This window comes from Lissotriton helveticus, chromosome 3_1 (genome assembly GCF_964261635.1).
Source record: "Lissotriton helveticus chromosome 3_1, aLisHel1.1, whole genome shotgun sequence".
Classification (NCBI taxonomy): Eukaryota; Metazoa; Chordata; class Amphibia; order Caudata; family Salamandridae; genus Lissotriton; species Lissotriton helveticus.
The window spans coordinates 1,091,462,318-1,091,481,132 of NC_136061.1; the positions used below are offsets into that span (position 1 = coordinate 1,091,462,318).

Below are 18,815 nucleotides of genomic sequence, written 5' to 3' on the forward strand. Positions count from 1 at the left end.
AAAACTAGATCTTCTCGTGTGAAAATAAGATTTAATGTATGTCCTCCCTGATGTGTTGGCCCTTGAACTAGTTGTTGCAGCCCCAATATTTCGCAGGATCCTTGCAATTCTCAAAAAAATTGTGACATTTCCCCCTCCGCACACATATTAAAGTCCCCCAGAATGAAGAAGTTTGAATCTGTAAGGGCCATATGTGAAACAAGCTACATGATTGTAGTTAAGAGCCCGCCAAGCCTGGTGGGTGGTAACGTAAGATTCAAGAGAATATGCAACTTGATCCTTCTTTTAACACAATGGCCATTAATTGTGGCCCTACCAGTTCATCTAGGTATAACATGGCAATATTGAAACTTTCTTTGAAAATAACTGCCACTCACCCCCCTTTCTTGGCCTCCCTTCATCTATGTAGAACTTTATAACACAGAGGACAAGCCCCGCCAAAATTTATAGCTGAGTCTCGCATGACCCATGTTTCTGTCAAAAATAGTGCGTCCCAATCATTAGTTTCTAACATCATATTGATTTCCAGGGAGTGTTTTATCAGCAATTTTGCATTGATCAACCCACATTTAGGTTTAGCAGGGTGAAACAAGGTAGACCTTTGCATATGAAGTACAGGAGCTGTTCCCATCAGCTGCTGGCCAGATATGCCAGTATCCAACCCCCTAGGCATTCTAGATGACATAACCTCATTCCATAGCCATGGATATCTTCACTCAGCAGTTTTAAACAAACATAAGCATCTAAAATGCCACCCACCCACCTTCCTTAATAAATTTAACCAGAACACAACTTATAATACAAATATATATATATATATATATATATATATATATATATATATATATATATATATATATATATATATTAACTACTGGAGGTCGCCAGTAGGTAGTTATAGTTAGGACCTACTTTCCATAGACAATCCACACCATTCTATTTCGAATAACTTTGGCTCTGGTTGACGAATCGTCGCGAATTTCTCCAAGAAAATGGCCTGCTCGGCTCCGCTCCTTCCCTGAAAGTTTGGGGGTGATTCGTCAAGTGGGGGCTGAGAAAAAAAAGGGGGTCACAAAATGTGTTTTCCCTATGCAATGTTCCATAAGGACATTTAGCCAGGACTACAGCCCGAACGGCTGAATGGAATTACACCAAATTTGGCAGAGAGGTAAAGTTCGGTTCGCAGATTGTGCTTTTTGTTAAATGGTGTAAATCCATTCAGTAGTTCCTGAGAAAATCAAAAGTAAAATCACAGTGATAGCTAGAGTCGAAGTACTGTACGCGTACAGAAATCCGTACAATTACGAGCACGATCTGCATGCTGATTGGTTGTCAACTGTCCGTCAACACTCCAAACCAGGAAGTGTTGGCAGCCATCTTGTGCCTCGGTAGAACCAAGGCACAAGAAAACAGAAAAAGAAATGTGAAAAACGCGAAAAGGGGGCAGGGTAGAAACACCCTGACCCCCTAGGCCTGCTTAGGGGGTCCCACAAGGACCCCCAAGGCCAAAAAAAAAATTTCTTTTTTTTAAATTGCGGGGTACGCGTACCCTGCCGATCCCCCCAAAAAAATTAAGGCACCACTCTGCAAACGCGCCCCCTGGCGCGTTTGCAGACGGGGAAATAATTCACCCTTGAATACTGGGGGTCCCTGGGGGCCAAGTAGCCCACCAGGAACCTCCAGTAAGCGTCAGGGGGCTGCCTTGCAGAGACGTGTAAAGAGGCCATGTCCCTTTTTACACCTCTCTGTAACGCAGCCCCCGGGCGCATACTGGAGGTTCCTGGTGGGCTAATTGGCCCCAGGGACCCCCAGTTTTGAAGGGGAATTAGTTCCCCCTCCGCAAACGCACCAGGGGGCTGCCTTGCAGAGACGTGTAAAGTGGCCACGCCCCTTTTTACACCTCTCGGCAAGGCAGCTCCCTGGCGCATACTAGAGGTTCCTGGTGGGCTAGTTGGCCCCCGGGGACCCCCAGTATTCAAGGGTAATTAGTTCCCCCTCTGCAAACGCGCCAGGGGGCGCATTTTCAGAGTGGTGCAGTCCGTCACCTCAAGCCCCGCCCCCTCCTGGAAATAATGCCCCTTGAATACTGGGGGTCCCTGGGGGCCAAGTAGCCCACCAGGAACCTCCATTCTGCGCCAGGGGGCTGCCTTGCAGAGACGTGTAAAGAGGCCACGCCTCTTTTTTCACCTCTCTGCAAGGCAGCCCTCTGGCGCATACTGGAGGTTCCTGATCCCCTAGGCCTGCTCAGGGGGTCCCACAAGGACCCCCAAGGCCCCAAAAAATATTTTTGGGGAGGGAAAAAATCCCGGGATATGCTTAGGGTACGCGCACCCTGCCGATCCCCCCAAAAAAATTAAAGCACCAGTCTGCAAACGCGCCCACTGGCACGTTTGCAGAGGGGGAAATAATTCCCCTTGAATACTGGGGGTCCCTGGGGGCCAAGTAGCCCACCAGGAACCTCCAGTATGTGCCAGGGAGCTGCCTTGCAGAGACGTGTAAAGAGGCCATGTCCCTTTTTACACCTCTCTGCAACGCAGCCCCCTGGCGCATACTGGAGGTTCCTGGTGGGCTAGTTGGCCCCCGGGGACCCCCAGTATTCAAGGGGAATTATTTCCCCCTCTGCAAACGCGCCAGGGGGCGCGTTTGCAGAGTGGTGCAATCCGTCACCTCAAGCCCCGCCCCCTCCCTGCACGACTCTGCAAACACGCCCCCTGGCGCATTTGCAGAGGGGTAAGTAATTCCCCTTGAATACTGGGTGTTCCTGAGAGCCAACTAGCCCACCAGGTACCTCCAGTAAGCGCCACGGAGCTGTGTTGCAGAGTGTTGTAAAAAGGGGCGTGGCCTCATTACACCTCTCTGCAATGCAGCCCCTTGGCGCATACGGGACATTCCTGGTGGGCTAGTTGGCCCCGAGGGACCCCCAGTATTCAAGGAGAATTAGTTCCCCCTCTGAAAACGCGCCAGGGGACTGCCTTGCAGAGACGTGTAAAGAGACCACTCCCCTTTTTACACGTCTCTGCAAGGGCAGCCCCCTGGCACATACTGAAGGTTCCTGGTGGGCTAGTTGGCCCCCGAGGACCCCCAGTATTCAAGGGGAATTAGTTCCCCCTCTGTAAACGCACCAAGGGGCGCTTTTGCAGAGTTGTGCAATCCCTCACCTCAAGCCCCACCCCCTCCCTGCACCACTCTGCCAACGCGCCCCCGGCGCCCACTGGAGGTTCCTGGTGGCCTACTTGGCCCCCAGGGACCCCCAATATGCAAAGGGAATTAGTTCTTCCTCTGCAAACGCGCCAGGGGGCTGCCTTGCAGAGAGGTGGAAAAAGGGGCGTGGCCTCAGAACACCTCTCTGCAACGCAGCCCCCCTGGTGTATTCTGGAGGTTCCTGGTGGGCTAGTTGGCCCCCAGGGACCCCCAGTATGCAAGGGGAATTAGTTCCCTCTCTGCAAACGCACCAGGGGGCTGCCTTGCAGAGAGGTGTAAAAAGGGGGGGCTCATTACACCTCTCTACAACACAGCCCCCTGGCACATACTGGAGGTTCCTGGTGGGCTAGTTGGCCCCCAGGGACCACCAGTATGCAAGGGGAATTAGTTCCCCCTCTGCAGACGCGACAGGGGGCTGCGTTGCAGAGAGGTGTAAAAAGGGGGGGCTCATTACACCTCTCTACAACACAGCCCCCTGGCACATACTGGAGGTTCCTGGTGGGCTAGTTGGCCCCCAGGGACCCCCAGTATGCAAGGGGAATTAGTTTCTCATCTGCAAACGTGCCAGGGGGCTGCGTTGCAGAGAGGTGTAATGAGGCCACGCCCCTTTTTACACCTCTCTGCAACGCAGCCCCCTGGCACATACTGGAGGTTCCTGGTGGGCTAGTTGGCCCCCAGGTACCCCCGGTATGCAAGGGGACTTAATCCCCCAACTTAGAACGCGCTACGGGGCGCGTTTGCACAGTGGTGAAGGTAGTGGGCGGGTCTCGAGGTGATATGTGTGAAAACATGCCCTGTGGCATGTTTTAGGTTGGGGAATTAATTCCTCTTCAATCCCTAGGTCCCGTTGGGGCCAACTAGTCCAACAGGTACCTCCAGTAAGCGCCACGGAGCTGCATTGCAGAGTGTTGTAAAAAGGGGGCGTGCCCTCTGAACACCTCTCTGCAACGCAGCTCCCTGGCGCATACTGGAGGTACCTGGAGGGCTAGTTTGCGCACAGGGGACCTCAGGATTGAAGAGGAATTAATTCCCCAAACCTAGAACGTGCCACAGGGCGTGTTTGCACACATGTTACCTCACCTCAGGCCCCGCCCCCTTCCTTCACTATTGAGCACAATATTCCTCTAAAATCAGGGGAACTACGAATTCCGATTTACTCACCTGTTATCAAGAGAGACATCAGTGATGCATCTTTGAGCCCAGTACAGACTCTGAAAAGTAAATATAAGCATGCTTACCAGTAACTTGTATTTCCTTCCATAGGAATCTATTGTGTGGTTTTCACCAGAAAAGTTTCTGTCTATTTTTGAAACGTACAAATATTCCTGTAAAATCAGCCGAACTACGAATTCCGATTTACTCACCTGTTATCAGGAGAGACCTCAGGGCTGCATCTTTCAGCCCACTACTGATCCTGAAAAGTAATTCTAACCATACTTACAGTAACTTGAATTTCCTTCCATAGGCTAACAGGAAATTTTTCTACGTGTGGAGTTTTGGAACTTAAAAAAATTCCTCAAAAATCAGCCAAACTACGAATTCCGATTTACTCACCTGTTATCTAGAGAGACCTCAGTGCTGCATCTATTCCTGAAAAGTAAATGTAACTGTATTTACCTGCAATATAAAATATATATAAATTAAAAAATATAAAATTAAAATAAAAATATCACAATTTCAATATTTTTAAAAACGTTTTTTTCATTTTATATTAAAAATATGTAATGTAATGTAAAAAAATAAAATAGCTAACATTGACTGGTTTCACTTGGAAAATTTTTTAACTGTGGAGTTTTGGAACTTTAAAAAATTCCTTTAAAATCAGCCGAACTATGAATTCCGATTTAGTCACCTGTTATCAGAAGAGACCTCAGTGCTGCATCTTTCAGCCCACTACTGATCCTGAAAAGTAATTCTAATCATAGTTACAGTAACTTGAATTTCCTTCCATAGGCTAACATTGACTGGTTTCACTTGGAAATTCTTCTAAGTGTGGAGTTTTGGAACTTTAAAAAATTCCTCTAAAATCATCCGAACTATGAATTCCGATTTACTCACCTGTTTTCAGGAGAGACCACAGTGTTGCATCTTTCAGCCCACTACTGATCCAGAAAAGTAATTCTAATCGTAGTTACAGTAACTTGACTATCCTTCCATAGGCTAATATTGACTGGTTTCACTTGGAAATTCTTCTAAGTGTGGAGTTTTGGAACTTTAAAAAATTCCTTTTAAAATCAGCCGAACTATGAATTCCGATTTAGTCACCTGTTTTCAGGAGAGACCTCAGTGTTGCATCTTTCAGCCCACTACTGATCCTGAAAAGTAATTCTAATCATAGTTACAGTAACTTGAATTTCCTTCCATAGGCTAACATTGACTGGTTTCACTTGGAAATTCTTCTAAGTGTGGAGTTTTGGAACTTTAAAAAATTCCTCTAAAATCAGCCGAACTATGAATTCTGATTTACTCACCTGTTATCAGGAGAGACCTCAGTGCTGCATCTTTCAGCCCACTACTGATCCAGAAAAGTAATTCTAATCGTAGTTACAGTAACTTGACTATCCTTCCATAGGCTAACATTGACTGGTTTCACTTGGAAATTTTTCTACGTGTGGAGTTTTGGAACTTAAAAAAATTCCTCAAAAATCAACCGAACTACGAATTCCGATTTACTCACCTGTTATCTACAGAGACCTCAGTGCTGCAACTTTCAGCTCACTTCTATTCCAGAAAAGTAAATTTAACTGTACTTACCAGTAACTTGAATTTCCTTCCATAGGATATCATTGCCTGCTATATAAAATATATATAAATAAAAAATATATAAAATAAAAAAATATATATTATAATTTCAATATTTAAAAAAAAAATCATTTTATATTAAAAATATGTAATGTCATTTAAAAAATTAAATATCTAAAAATAAATACTTTAAAATAATGTAGTAAATTAGCATTAAAAATATAACAACAAATATAACAATTTATACATTTAAAAATTATCATTTACAAAACCTTTGAAATTCACTCAAACAAACATAGGTTTCAGCCACGTTAAAGTTAGGAATTAGCATTTAAAAAACCTTAGAAATTCACTGAAAAAAACAGGTTTCACACATGTTATATTTAGCTGGACATTTCACTCATACAAAACCATTCAAATTCCCCCGTTATAGTTAGTTCAGCTAACTATAACTCGAGCACCAGCAATGCACTGCTGATGACGTCACATATTACATCACTCATGACATGGTCAGTGACATCACTCATGACATCACTGATGACATCTCAAATGACATCACTGATGACATCATCCTTGTGAAAGAGTGGCAGACCTCTCAGCGTAATATAACCTTTGAAACACACATTGAAAAATAGAAACTAAAAATTTCAAAACAATGGAGATACCAATACCAATTACAACAACCTATTCAGTAATTCCAAAATCTACATACACATCCACTCATTCACCAACAGTTCTATATAGTCACTCCTACATGTACTTACTCATCATATGTACTCATACACCTATACATACTGTTACACACCGACACTCATCCATAGGGTTACTCACACACATACTCACACATGCAAATAAACTATAAAACATCCATTTACTAGCATATACAGCTATACACACACCACTACTAGTTTAAAACATATGTAGTTACTCATAAAGATATGATTGAGACAGTCATTCACTCACTAACACACCCATACACACACTCATCCACCCATACAGTCCTGCACACATGCTGTCTTCAAAAGACATACAAACAGTGAGTCACTTATTCATGCATCTGTGCGCTAAGTAATACACCCCACCAAACCATACAGACACTCATTCTGATACTCAAAAAACCAACTTATAACCCATATACACACTCATGTAGCTACTCACCAACCCATGCAGCCATTTATACACAAAGGGGTCGATTCCGATCTGGTTAAAAGCGCTCCGAATCGTCGTATGGAGCGTTTTTTCCCCGTACGAATCGTACCTGTAAAGGTCCCGTACGTACAACGAAGTACGATTCGTACCAGGAGCCGTCCTCCGTACGAGTCGTACAAGACACCGTACTACTGTAATCTCCATACGATTCTCCCTCGGAACCCGCTGTACGCGACATCTGTACGGCTCGCGGCTGGTTTTTACGACCAAGCAAGTACGATATGGGTACGCACCGTATGTCCCTTTTTCTACGCGAGCTGAAAACAGCCATAAAAGCAGAGTTCGCTCCGAAACAGGTACGTAACGCCCCCCCCCGGGTACGGTGCGTACCCCCCATGATAACAGGGGTACGCACTGTACCCCTGCGATCATGGGGTGTACGAGCCGTACCCCCATTGTACGATTGGTGTACGAGCGGTACCCCCATTGTACGATCGGTGTACGAGCCGTACCCCATGTACGATCGGTGTACGAGCCGTACCCCCATTGTACGATCGGTGTACGAGCCATACCCCCATTGTACGATCGGTGTACGAGCTGTACCCCCATTGTACGATGGGTGTACAGCTCGTACACCGATCGTACAATGGGTGTACGGCTCGTACACCGATCGTACAATGGGGGTACGGCTCGTACACCGATCGTACATGGGTACGGCTCGTACACCAATCGTACAATGGGGGTACGGCTCGTACACCGATCGTACATGGGGTACGGCTCGTACACCGATCGTACAATGGGGGTACGGCTCGTACACCCCATGATTGCAGGTGTACGGTGCGTACCCCTGCAATTATGGGGGGTACGGACCGTACGGTGTGTATGTGTTTGTGTGCTTTTCCGTACGACTCACCCTTACCTGACGTGGACCGTACGAATCGCGTCCTCATACCCCGGTCCGGATCATACTCGTCGGGTCATACGGCATGTGTACGAGTCGTACGGTATGTGTACGAGTCGTACGGTTCACGGTTTCAGCCTTGAAATACGTACGGATCGCGACGATTCGGACGGATTCACGGAATACGGATCGTACTTCGCGACTCGGACGGACGGGTACGATTCGTACGGAGAGGGCTCAGATACAAATCGTACGGACGTTTTTTTTCCCCGAATCGGAATAGACCCCAAAGTGAGACACTGATACAGATATTTAAATATTTAAACATTACTCGCTAATACATGTATTCAGTAAGATACACTTAATAAGTTAGTTATACAATCAATTAAAAAAAAAAACATCCATTTAGACACTTATTTAACCGTTTGTTCTTCCATCGACGTTTAGGTATACATATATAAAAAATATTTTCAGAAAGACACACATTCACTGGATGATGTCATCAGTGATGTCATCAGTGATGTCATTTGAGATGTCATCAGTGATGTCATGAGTGATGTCACTGACCATGTCATGAGTGATGTAAAATGTGACGTCGTCAGCAGTGCATTGAGGGCGCACGAGTTATAGTTAGCTGAACTAACTATAACCGGGGAATTTCAATGGTTTTGTATGAGTGAAATGTCCAGCTAACTATAACATGTATGAAACCTATGTTTTTTTCAGTGAATTTCTAAGGTTTTTTAAATGCTAATTCCTAACTATAACGTGGGTGAAACCTATGGTTTTTTCAGTGAATATATATATATATATATACTTGGGAAAAGGTAAATGCGAAAAGGGTTTTATGTTGCATGTTTCTTAATATGTAAAGAGTATATCTATCTAAATTACTACCCTACGTAAGCAGGTTGGATAGTACTCCTTCCAGACCTTCTAAGAGACCACTCTTGGGCACCAGATTCCACTGAACCTTTGCTGATTCCATCATTACTGCACCCTGGGGACCGTTACTTCATTTTCCTCGACAAACGTTCATCCAGGGCCACAGACAGAAAACAATGCACATCTTCTGAGCTAAGCTTTGAGCCCCGGCACTTATTGATTTACAAATTAAGCACTGTTTCCTGCAGCATTTTGCAATAGTTGAAGTTGCCGAATAAAGATGAACGCTGCCGACTACAACAAGAAGATTTCATTTCACAACCTATTGTGTATATATTATCTTGTGTAGTCTCTCAACATTTCCACACCCAATGAACAGTACTCCAGTTAAGAATCTTGTGATAGTACCACCGTTGGCGTCTTCTGCTTTTGTAAACCCGAAGTGTACTTGCCTGTGTATCCAATTCATGTCATGGCGTGTGTATCCAAATTACAAATCTCCCTTAAGACCCTTGACGTGGCGCTGTATGTGTGGAACTGCGCCATCTTTTCAGTTTTTTAGCAAAAGTTTGAGTGACATTTAGTGCTGCACACACGTGCGCTTTAGTTCCTGGCACACATAGCCATGGCTGCAGTGCACAGGGACCCTACACTCCCGCACACAGAGGAAAAACATTAGAGGGAACATTGGTTTTGACCCTGTTCCTTGTGGGAACAGTCCAGCCCTAGCTGGACTGTTCCCATTGGGCGGAAGGGTCAAGACTGATTTGCATTTAGGGCGACAAGCACTCTCCATGTTGGGGAGGCGGGGGGTTTCTAATCGCCGAGCAGGGTTGCAGGGAGGGGGGTTTGGGGTATTTTTTAATCTTGTTTTTTGTTTTGATGTTCTTAGCTCTAGACCAAAAGAAATGCACCGTACATGCACGAATAGGGTGGAATTAGGGGTTGAGGCAGGAGATGGTCTTTAGGGACTCCAAAACGGTAGATAACCCAGAGCAACTCCGGGCTTGGACCTGGAATGTGAACGGTCTGGAAAATAAAATCAAACGCATGCTTGTCCTACAGCATATTAAGAGGTACGCCCCAGATGTCATAATGATGCAGGATACACACCTTAGAGGTAACAAATATAAATACATCTGACGTGAGGGGAGTGGGGATATTGATACGGACTGCATGCCCGCTCATCATAGAAGGGGTCTGGTCTGACAAACCTGGCTGATATTTGGCTGTGGTGGGGAAAAGGAAGGGAAGAAGCATTAACTTCTGCTCGTTTTACACACCACCGAGGCTTCAGAAGATTGTTTTCCCAGTAATAAGCAACATTCTCATAGGGCTCCCAGTGGACACTCTCCTAGTTGGGAGCGACGCAAACGCAGTTCTGAAACCGGAGCTTGATCGCTCAAGTACACCAATAAGGCAGGGGGGTGAAAGGCTCATGCTTTGTATTTCCAACCGCTCTGGGGTTGGTGGACATTTGGCGAATAAAGTTCCCACAGCAGCAACAGTACACATACTTTTCAGCACACCACGGCTCGTTCTCTAGGATAGATTTCCTATTCACATCGAGGGATAGGATGGGAGAATGTCTTGCACCTTTGCATATGGCCAGAGGCGTCTCCAATAATTCCCCAGTGGGAGTCACAATCCAGGGTCCACATGTTAATAAGGGGATGTTCCCAAAGATAGATCCATGGCGATTGAGGGATCCAGCGCTGAGAGACAAACTTCGGTAGAGCACTGACTTGTACTCTTAAGAGAATGCTGAAAAGGTTGACTCACACCAAACAATCTTGGAGGCCTACAAAGAGGTGGGAAGGGGGCAAGCTCAAGCACTTATAGGGGTCCAAAAGAAGGCGGGGGCAAAGTACATGAAGTGCTTAGAGCAGGGAGTACTCTGGATCGAGGAGGAAGCTACAGCGCGAAGAGACGCAGACTTACGCCATGCTTTGGCCCTGCGTCAACACGAATTGAGAGCAGCAGCCGAAGGTGCGCCATGGGCTACTAGCCTGGCTTGAGAAGTGCGATAGATAGCGGTTGTGGGTGGCATGTAGCAAAGATAAGGATGATGTGCTCCAAGCATCCAGTGTAGAAATTGTGGAGGTGTTTGCTTCATATTATGAGGGTTGTTGTTCTTTTCATTCCTGTGGGAGAGCTGGTGTGGCTGTCGGGTCTGCTAGCATTTGTGGACCCTCTTCTGTTGAGAAAACCAACTTCTCGTAATCGAAAGGAGGACTGACCCCTGGAATGCCCGCGGGACTGCGAGGACCAGCGTGCAGTGCGGTGCTGACCTGCCGCAGATGGTCCTCTTCCCGCCCCCACCTCCTGGCTGCATAAACTTTGTTGCGGAGTGCGCCTACCTGGTGTTGTTGTTCTTTTCGTTCCTGTGGGAGAGCTGGTGTGGCTGTCGGGTCTGCCAGCATTTGTGGACCCTCTTCTGTTGAGAAAACCAACTTCTCGCGGCCCCCCTCTGCGCGGCAGCCGCTCGCCTTGGTAATCAAAAGGAGGACTGACCCCTGGACTGCCCACGCGACTGCGAGGACGAGCGTGCAGTGCGGCGCTGACCTGCCGCAGCTGGTCCTCTTCCCGCCCCCAACCTCCTTCCATTTCATCACCTTTCGCGCGCGCACCCGGGACGCGCGCAGGCGAGCGTCGGGCTAAGCCCGGGCAAAGGGCGGGCCGTCTGTGGCTGTCCAGGGCCTGACGAGGCCGGGCTGGGCACCCCCCCCCCTAAGATTTTGAATAATACATTGTCTCCACCCTTAGAGGGATTGGTCGCCTTGATAATCACTAAGGGCTAATTTGTTTCTGTTTGCCATTTATACTTTAAATTCCCCACCGGAGTATGTCCCTTTACCATGGCCGCTCAGTCGGTCAAAGGAGGAAAATATGGTCTTAAACCCATTAGTGGAAATATTACGGGAACATTAGACAGCTATATCACTCGAGTTACGGCTGCTCTGGACCAAGAGATAGTCGAAGTCGAAAAAAGATTGGCGACCGAAATATTTTCCAAACGGTCCTCCCTGGGACTAATTCAGCACTGTACTACTCCAGAGAATCGTATAAGTCAACGCTTAAGTGATTTGGGATTGTCAGAGACTAGTATAGAGTTAGACTCACTCAGTAACATCTCCTTTGGGAATAGCCCACAGAACTCACAGGCAGATAGTGTTACCCAGGTGGAATTAGCCAGGAGCAGGAGCCATCTGCCAGTATTTTGGCCAGCGTGGGCCTGGTTAGCTCCACCAAGCTCTTTGGCATGCCCCTCTCAGTGCTCTGCTTTGTTTTTGGGTAGATATCTCTGTTATCACTCAGGATACTATAGGATTTCTGAAGGGGGCCAGTAGCCTAGGACTAGCGTGACCAGTTGGCCTTCTAGCCAGACCATACCCCATCTCAAAATATTTCATCTGAGAACAGTCATTATCTGTAACCATTTGTCTGTCTTGATTTTAGCATTTATGTCTCTATTAATTTACATATTTGTCTGAAATTGTGTGTATGAAAGGGTGTGACCACTAACAACGTATTAAAAATAATTTGTATGGCCAGAACATAGTTCTTAAAGAATCTCTGCCTAACTCCTGGTACTTATGTCACAAGCAGAAGGTAATCCCCAGCGAAATGTGTGTTAAATTCAACCATTGTCAACCATTTTAAAATAAAGAATACAATATAATAGCATTCCAAAACCAAATTTGGCTGGGATTTCTTCTCTTTTGACCCTTATTTTCCTTAGTTCCAAGGTATTGCATACACATTCCATTAATCAATGGACTATTTTCAGCTGAAATCGTAACTCTATAAAATAGTGTGGCATGCACACCATTAATTTCATCACCCTAATGCCTTATCCACCTTTTTAGGCACTTTTTGGTATTTCACAGCCTTAAAGTCGCGTTGCTTGGTCCTTGACCTAAACAATTGAGAGTCACCCGCATAGGGACAAAAGAGAAGAAATCCCGGCCAATAAATCCTCTGGCGATTTAAACTTAAAGGAAGTGATCGACCACCCAATCGTTGGGGCGATATTCGTTCACCTTATATAATAAACTGGAAAATGAACAACATTGTTTTCTTCAAAAAAGTCTGTCCTGAAGAAGAGGGGATCAATCAACCTAAGTCCACTGAAACGCTTAGTCGACAACTTGTTTTTATTTTATGGTTTATGATTTCTTGCAATTGTTGTTTATGTTTTCTCTTTGTAGATTCACAGTTTGAAGTACCATCTGAATATTGCTGTCCATTACCACATATGTACTAGAAATAAAGTGATGTAAGATCCTTTGTCTATAATGTAAAATGAAGCTTGAGTAGAGTAAAATTGGGTTGAAGAAAAAGGATTATTAGGCATATGTATGGATAACATAAAAACTCCTGTAGAAAATGTTATGAATTGTTGTTTTTTTTAAATAGTATTTATTGTTGTACTTGAAATAATTTGTAATAAAGGAGGATATATTTTTTACTAAAAATAAGGCTCAAAGTGTGGGTTGTTTGTTTACAAGTATGTGCAAAGTGTGATGTGGTAGGAGTAAATGAAACACTGAGAGTCACAAAGGGGACAACATTTTGTTATTGGTTATTTTGACCCAGTTCCCTTTGTTTAGAAGGGTTGCCCTTAAATTCGTTTTTTAGTGATGTATTCAGTTTCCATGGTGGACCCATGGGCTACCTACCCTAATTAAATCAGGCCCTAAGTTTTAATTTTCTACATCTGCAAGAAAAGATATTTCTGGCCCAGCCCTTAAGCATGATACATCTCAGGATAAGGTAGGCATATGATCTGTCTCCAGTCAGGGATCTCGCGGCCTCTGTGGCCAGCTGAACTCTCTTGAAGTTAGAAGTCCTTCTGCTTTTTGTGCCCCTGGAGCCAGCAAACAGTTTGTCAATCTCTTGACCATTGAATATCAGTTCCAGTTTCTGAAGTTCAGCAGGAGTTAGAAGTCATTGAGCCTTTGGTTCTCTCTCCTGCTGGGGTTGGAGTGAACAATTCTAGTACAGCCCTGTGAATGAATGGGAGAAGATCCTGTCAGCCCTATTGTGAATAAGCAAGTCAAACAATAAGTGTTGAGGCTGCTCTTTAGTGTGCCAGCTGTCCTGCACCCTTCCCATCCGACTAATCCCTGCTAAGTAGGCAGAAGTGAACACAACCCTGTTCTTCCTGGGCTGAAATGTAGGCTATTGTCGTCTGAGCCAGGGTCCTTACCTTTCCAGACTAGGATGTCTATGGCAGCTCTGGAGGTGTGATGAGTGACAGAACTGGTCTCAAGACATATCTGACTTTGGCAGCCTGAAGTATATTTGTATAAATGTACTTTTGCACTAAAACTTTCAACAATCTTAACTCACCATTAAATTAGATATTAACAATTGTGGAAAATCCTTTGAATTATAATCGGTCAATTTCCACTGCAGTTATGGAAAGTGATCCTTCTTGCAGCCACATATATTTGTCATACATGCGGACGGCGTATGTAGAAACTGCAGGTGGCAAATAATATTTAACTTTAATGGCGCAGGTGGATTTACTGTGGCCTTACAGGTACGTTAAATAATACAAATAGGGTAATCCTATGGAAAGCATATGTTTTAGTGGGAAACCTCTGGCGCCGTACTATAATTTAGCAGTGGTATATCGCACTCCTTCAGCCAGCAAACCCTGCTCTGGAAAAAAAGGGAGATAGTGACACAGATGTTGTAGTTCTATCTAATATTGCTAATGGTTTTCTCTTCTAATGCTTACATATCCTGAATCTTTTTCTTCTTACTGTGTCTGTCTTGTTTCACAATCACTAGGTTGAGTCTCAACTGTCCTCTTGCTCAATGTTTGATTTTAGATTACATCATGTTATATTTGTGTAAGCCATACTGGAATTACCTACTTTAGCTCTTGCTGTATTTTTCTACCCCCTTTTTTCTCTCATTTCACTCTCTTCACACCCGTTCCTGCCTCTTGTAACTCTCCTCAACACTACACCTGCCTCTGTCTTCATTTCATTTCTTCTTTTCACCTCTTCACTCACTCCTCTAGATTTGTATGACCATCCCTCTTAAATGTTTCAGTGTCTGTTTGGTTTAAGATTACTTTTACTATGATCATGGTTATATACGGGATCTATTTCCTGAAGTAATGACTCGTTACCTTAAGAACTGTAATGTGGCTATTTTATGCATAGTTGTTTTACCGGATACTTTCCAGTTGGGTTAATAGGCCTGACCCACCAACCTCCCACCACCCACAATCCATCCTCTACCAAGCCATGCTTGGATGCCTAGAGCATCCAGTAGATCTCCTCACCAGTGACTCACCACATGAAGGACCCATATGATTTAAGGCCAGATAATGTAGACAATGTTTTAGAGTCAAATAAGAGAGATAACGTTTAAGTATATGTTAGTGTGGTACAGCAATGATAACCCAATCATTGCAGAAAAGGAGTAAGCGTTCGCCATGTACGTTAATTTCGATACCATTCATCATTTATAAGCTCTATCAATCAAAAGTGTCTTTATTGTGTTTTCAGTAGCTCCCAGCAATATGAAAAACAATTTTAGCAGTCCTATTTTGATGTGTAGGGATTTTTTGATTTTAGGACAGTTTTTGTTGTGTGGAAAAGTTGTTGTAATACAACACAGCAAATAAAATCTGATCATGAAGTGCTATGGAACTAAAAATATTATCCTTTTCAGAGCTGATTGTTATTTTTGTTTCCTTTCACATAGTTTATTCCGATGCCAGTTCTTTATGGGGTATTTTTATATATGGGTGCCTCGTCACTAAAGGGAATCCAGGTAATATATTTTGATAAAACAGTACATTTCCAATGTAAATTTTATTTAAAAAATGCTATGTTGCCAGATTTATACCGAAAAGTAAGATCTTTCACAATATGTTTCTTTGCATAGTCATTAAAATCGTTCTTGTTGTTACTAGTCATTTAGCGCTTCAAAGTATAGATTTGGTACTTTAAGAGCTATTTGTTTGAACTATCTACTCACATAAATTAATTTTCTGAAAAGTACATCTGAATACATTATTGATTATTCTTTTTTATGAAAATGCTTGCATTCCGATTCCAAGATCTGTATTTCCTAGAAAGCTCTAGCTGGTGATATTTTGCATTCCAGTGCTGTCAATAAAGCAAAACAGCCCATTCTTCCAACTTAAAATATAATTTAAAATTATAAGTCAATCAAAATAGCACACCTGGGGGCAGATCTACAAGAAAGTGCCGCAGCGCGACACTTTCAGAGCACAGGAATACAACATACCTACAATGATATGTCACATTCCTGTGCTTTCCCCTGTGCTGGCTCACAACAGCTGCCATGCGCCGGCGCAGGCACCGGATGCCTACACCATGGGGAGATTCTTTTTGTGCAGAAAGGGGCACCTTCCTGCACAAAAACAATCACTACAGGCATTTTCCTCTTTCAATGCGTGCTGTAGAATGCAGCACGCATTGAAAGTGGAAAAACCAAGGGTGGCGTAGTAAATTGACGCATTTTCAGGTTTAGGTTTTTCTCGGAAATCTGGAAATGTATCTGGTTCCATTGGTGTTGCGTGGGAACGCCCACAGCAACAACCATGGAACGCCCTTTTCACACAAAAGTGCTGCGTGTAAATGGGCCATATTTACAAGGATGGGAAAAGACACGCAAGGTGGCTTTTCCTGTCCTTGTAAATATGGGGCAGAGAAATGCGCTGCCAGTGCATCACAAAAAGTGACGTACTGGCAGCACACGGGGCTTGTAAATCTGCCCCCTGGGACCGACTACAAATATAATGCATTGGCCACTCGCTGCGGCTGCTGCGCCATATGCAAATTAATGCACTGGCTGCAGACTGGGGCAGTGTGCCCTACTATGGTAAATGTGCTTTTCAGAGTGCAGATGTAAACTCACGCCTAAACTCTGAACAGTACATCAATGAAAGGCAGCAAGGAAGTTTCACATGCAGCCAGAGACACAACATCAGTTTCAAGAAGTGTAGGGATCTACCCCACAGGCGGGTGCAGTGTGTTAGTGTAACTGTCCGCATGGGGCCAACAGAGGTGGTGGGGGTCCTTCTAACCACCCCAAATGATGCTCTACATGCAAGTGACTTCTGGGGTGCCCTGATTGTGCACCTCCTAATGTGACACAGTCAGTGTGCTGTCAGGCATCTCTTTTGCCTCTGCTCCAGCATCTTGTAATAAATAAAGCGTGGGCAAAAAGGAAAAGTGTTCCTTTATTTGCATGGGGCCACACACCCATGTAAATTAAGGAACACTCCATTGTGATCGCACTAGCACAAAATGTGTGTGTGTGCACTTTTGCATTAAGGGCACTTGGCAGTTTATATAAACTGACCAGGAGACACTCCATGAATGACCTCTACTCTACCTGAACTTTTTTAACCACAATGGGTGTGAACCATTTGTCTTTTGATACAGTATTGTTAGAAATAGGGGTTCTGGTTGGCTAGGGTGTACACCTAAGACAGGCAGAACCCGCCACTCTAGTCAGTGTTAGGGAGTAACACTCACAGGATAACCCCTGTTCACCCCCTTGGTAGCTTGGCAGAGCAGTCAGGCTTATCCCAGATGCAATGTGTATATCGTTTAGCTGCCGTGTGCTAGGCACACACCTTAGCGCCATAGTGCTACATTGCATGCCTGAGTCTTGCATAGATGTTTTACAGGGAGGGTACCTTTCTTGTACAAAATACTATGCCTAGAAAAGTTCAACCACTTTTTCCACTTTGTATGTGTGCAAAGTAGGAAAAGAAAGGAGAAATAAAAATATTTCTCCTCTTAACGCCTCCTTTCAGATTCCCTTAACTTTTGTTGTTAAACCCTGTCTACAATTGTTTGTACATAGGGTTTTGCGTCAAAAGACATAGGTGGTTGCATGGGAACACCCATGTACCCCCCATGTAACGCCCCTGTGGTGCTCCGTAATGCAGAGCAATGGCTTGCGCTGCTTTGCGTTACTTGTAGGTATTTTCTAATGTAAAACAAGTTTTGCGCTGGAATGTAAATTGGTAAACAATAATTTTGTGCAGGTTAGCATCCTTTTTGGGATGCTAACCCAGTACAAAATGTTTGAAAATCTACCCCATAGTTCTTTAAACCGAGAGGTGGAGAACAACATTTGTCTATCCCTATTCCAATTCTCCTGCTCCAGTGTGGCTAACAACACGGCAACATTGATTCTGATGCAGTACCTAAAAACGACAAGTACAGAGCTTAATTTGTGCCCCGGATTTCTTGTGCTCTGCGCCCGCAATTAGTTGTGAACTCCAACACTTATGGCAGCCTACCACGTAGCGGCGCTGTTTGTCTAATTTAAAGATCGGCTAAACAAAAATTGCTTATTAATTGTGTTTGTGCCTGGATAGTTCGTAATTGTGTTTGTGCTATTGTGTGGCAGTGCTGGCAGGGTCAACAGGTGGTGCAAGCTGCAGTAGCCAACGCCGAGGGCCCTAGCACTTATTATTTTTGCAAATTAAGCACTACAAGGTGTGGGTGGGTCTTACATTAAGCAATATTTATGTGTAGATGTCTGCTTTTATGCGTCACATTTTCTACTTCCAGCTGTATGACAGGATCAGGCTCTTCTGGATGCCTGCAAAGCACCAGCCAGATCTTATTTACCTGCGTCACGTTCCTCTCCGCAAAGTCCACCTCTTCACTGTCATTCAGCTCAGTTGCCTTGTACTCTTGTGGGTGATAAAGACATCACGAGCGGCTATTGTCTTTCCAATGATGGTAAGAAAATCAAGTTTCTTTCCTCACCTATTGTCAGTCCTGATGTCCATTTCACAAAATTGGAACGTTTACAATTGCTTTACAATGTAGCAGAAAATGTAAGCTTGGTCTTTTACGGACAGCATGATGTAACTGCTGTCAAATGCTATGTTGTGGGGCCTTCTTTTTTAGGATATTTA

At 44.4% G+C, this 18,815-nt stretch overlaps 1 protein-coding gene across 4 annotated transcripts in view; it reads left to right on the top strand.

Annotated features, from left to right (window-relative positions):
• Positions 1-18,815, top strand: part of SLC4A10 (solute carrier family 4 member 10) — a 1,019,075-nt gene that overhangs the window by 929,411 nt on the left and 70,849 nt on the right. For all 4 annotated transcript variants that reach the window (XM_078683855.1, XM_078683850.1, XM_078683851.1 and 1 more), the window contains exons 20-21: positions 15,608-15,676; positions 18,463-18,636. In XM_078683855.1, coding sequence (XP_078539981.1) covers positions 15,608-15,676; positions 18,463-18,636 — 243 coding nt within the window. The remainder of the gene's footprint in view (positions 1-15,607; positions 15,677-18,462; positions 18,637-18,815) is intronic.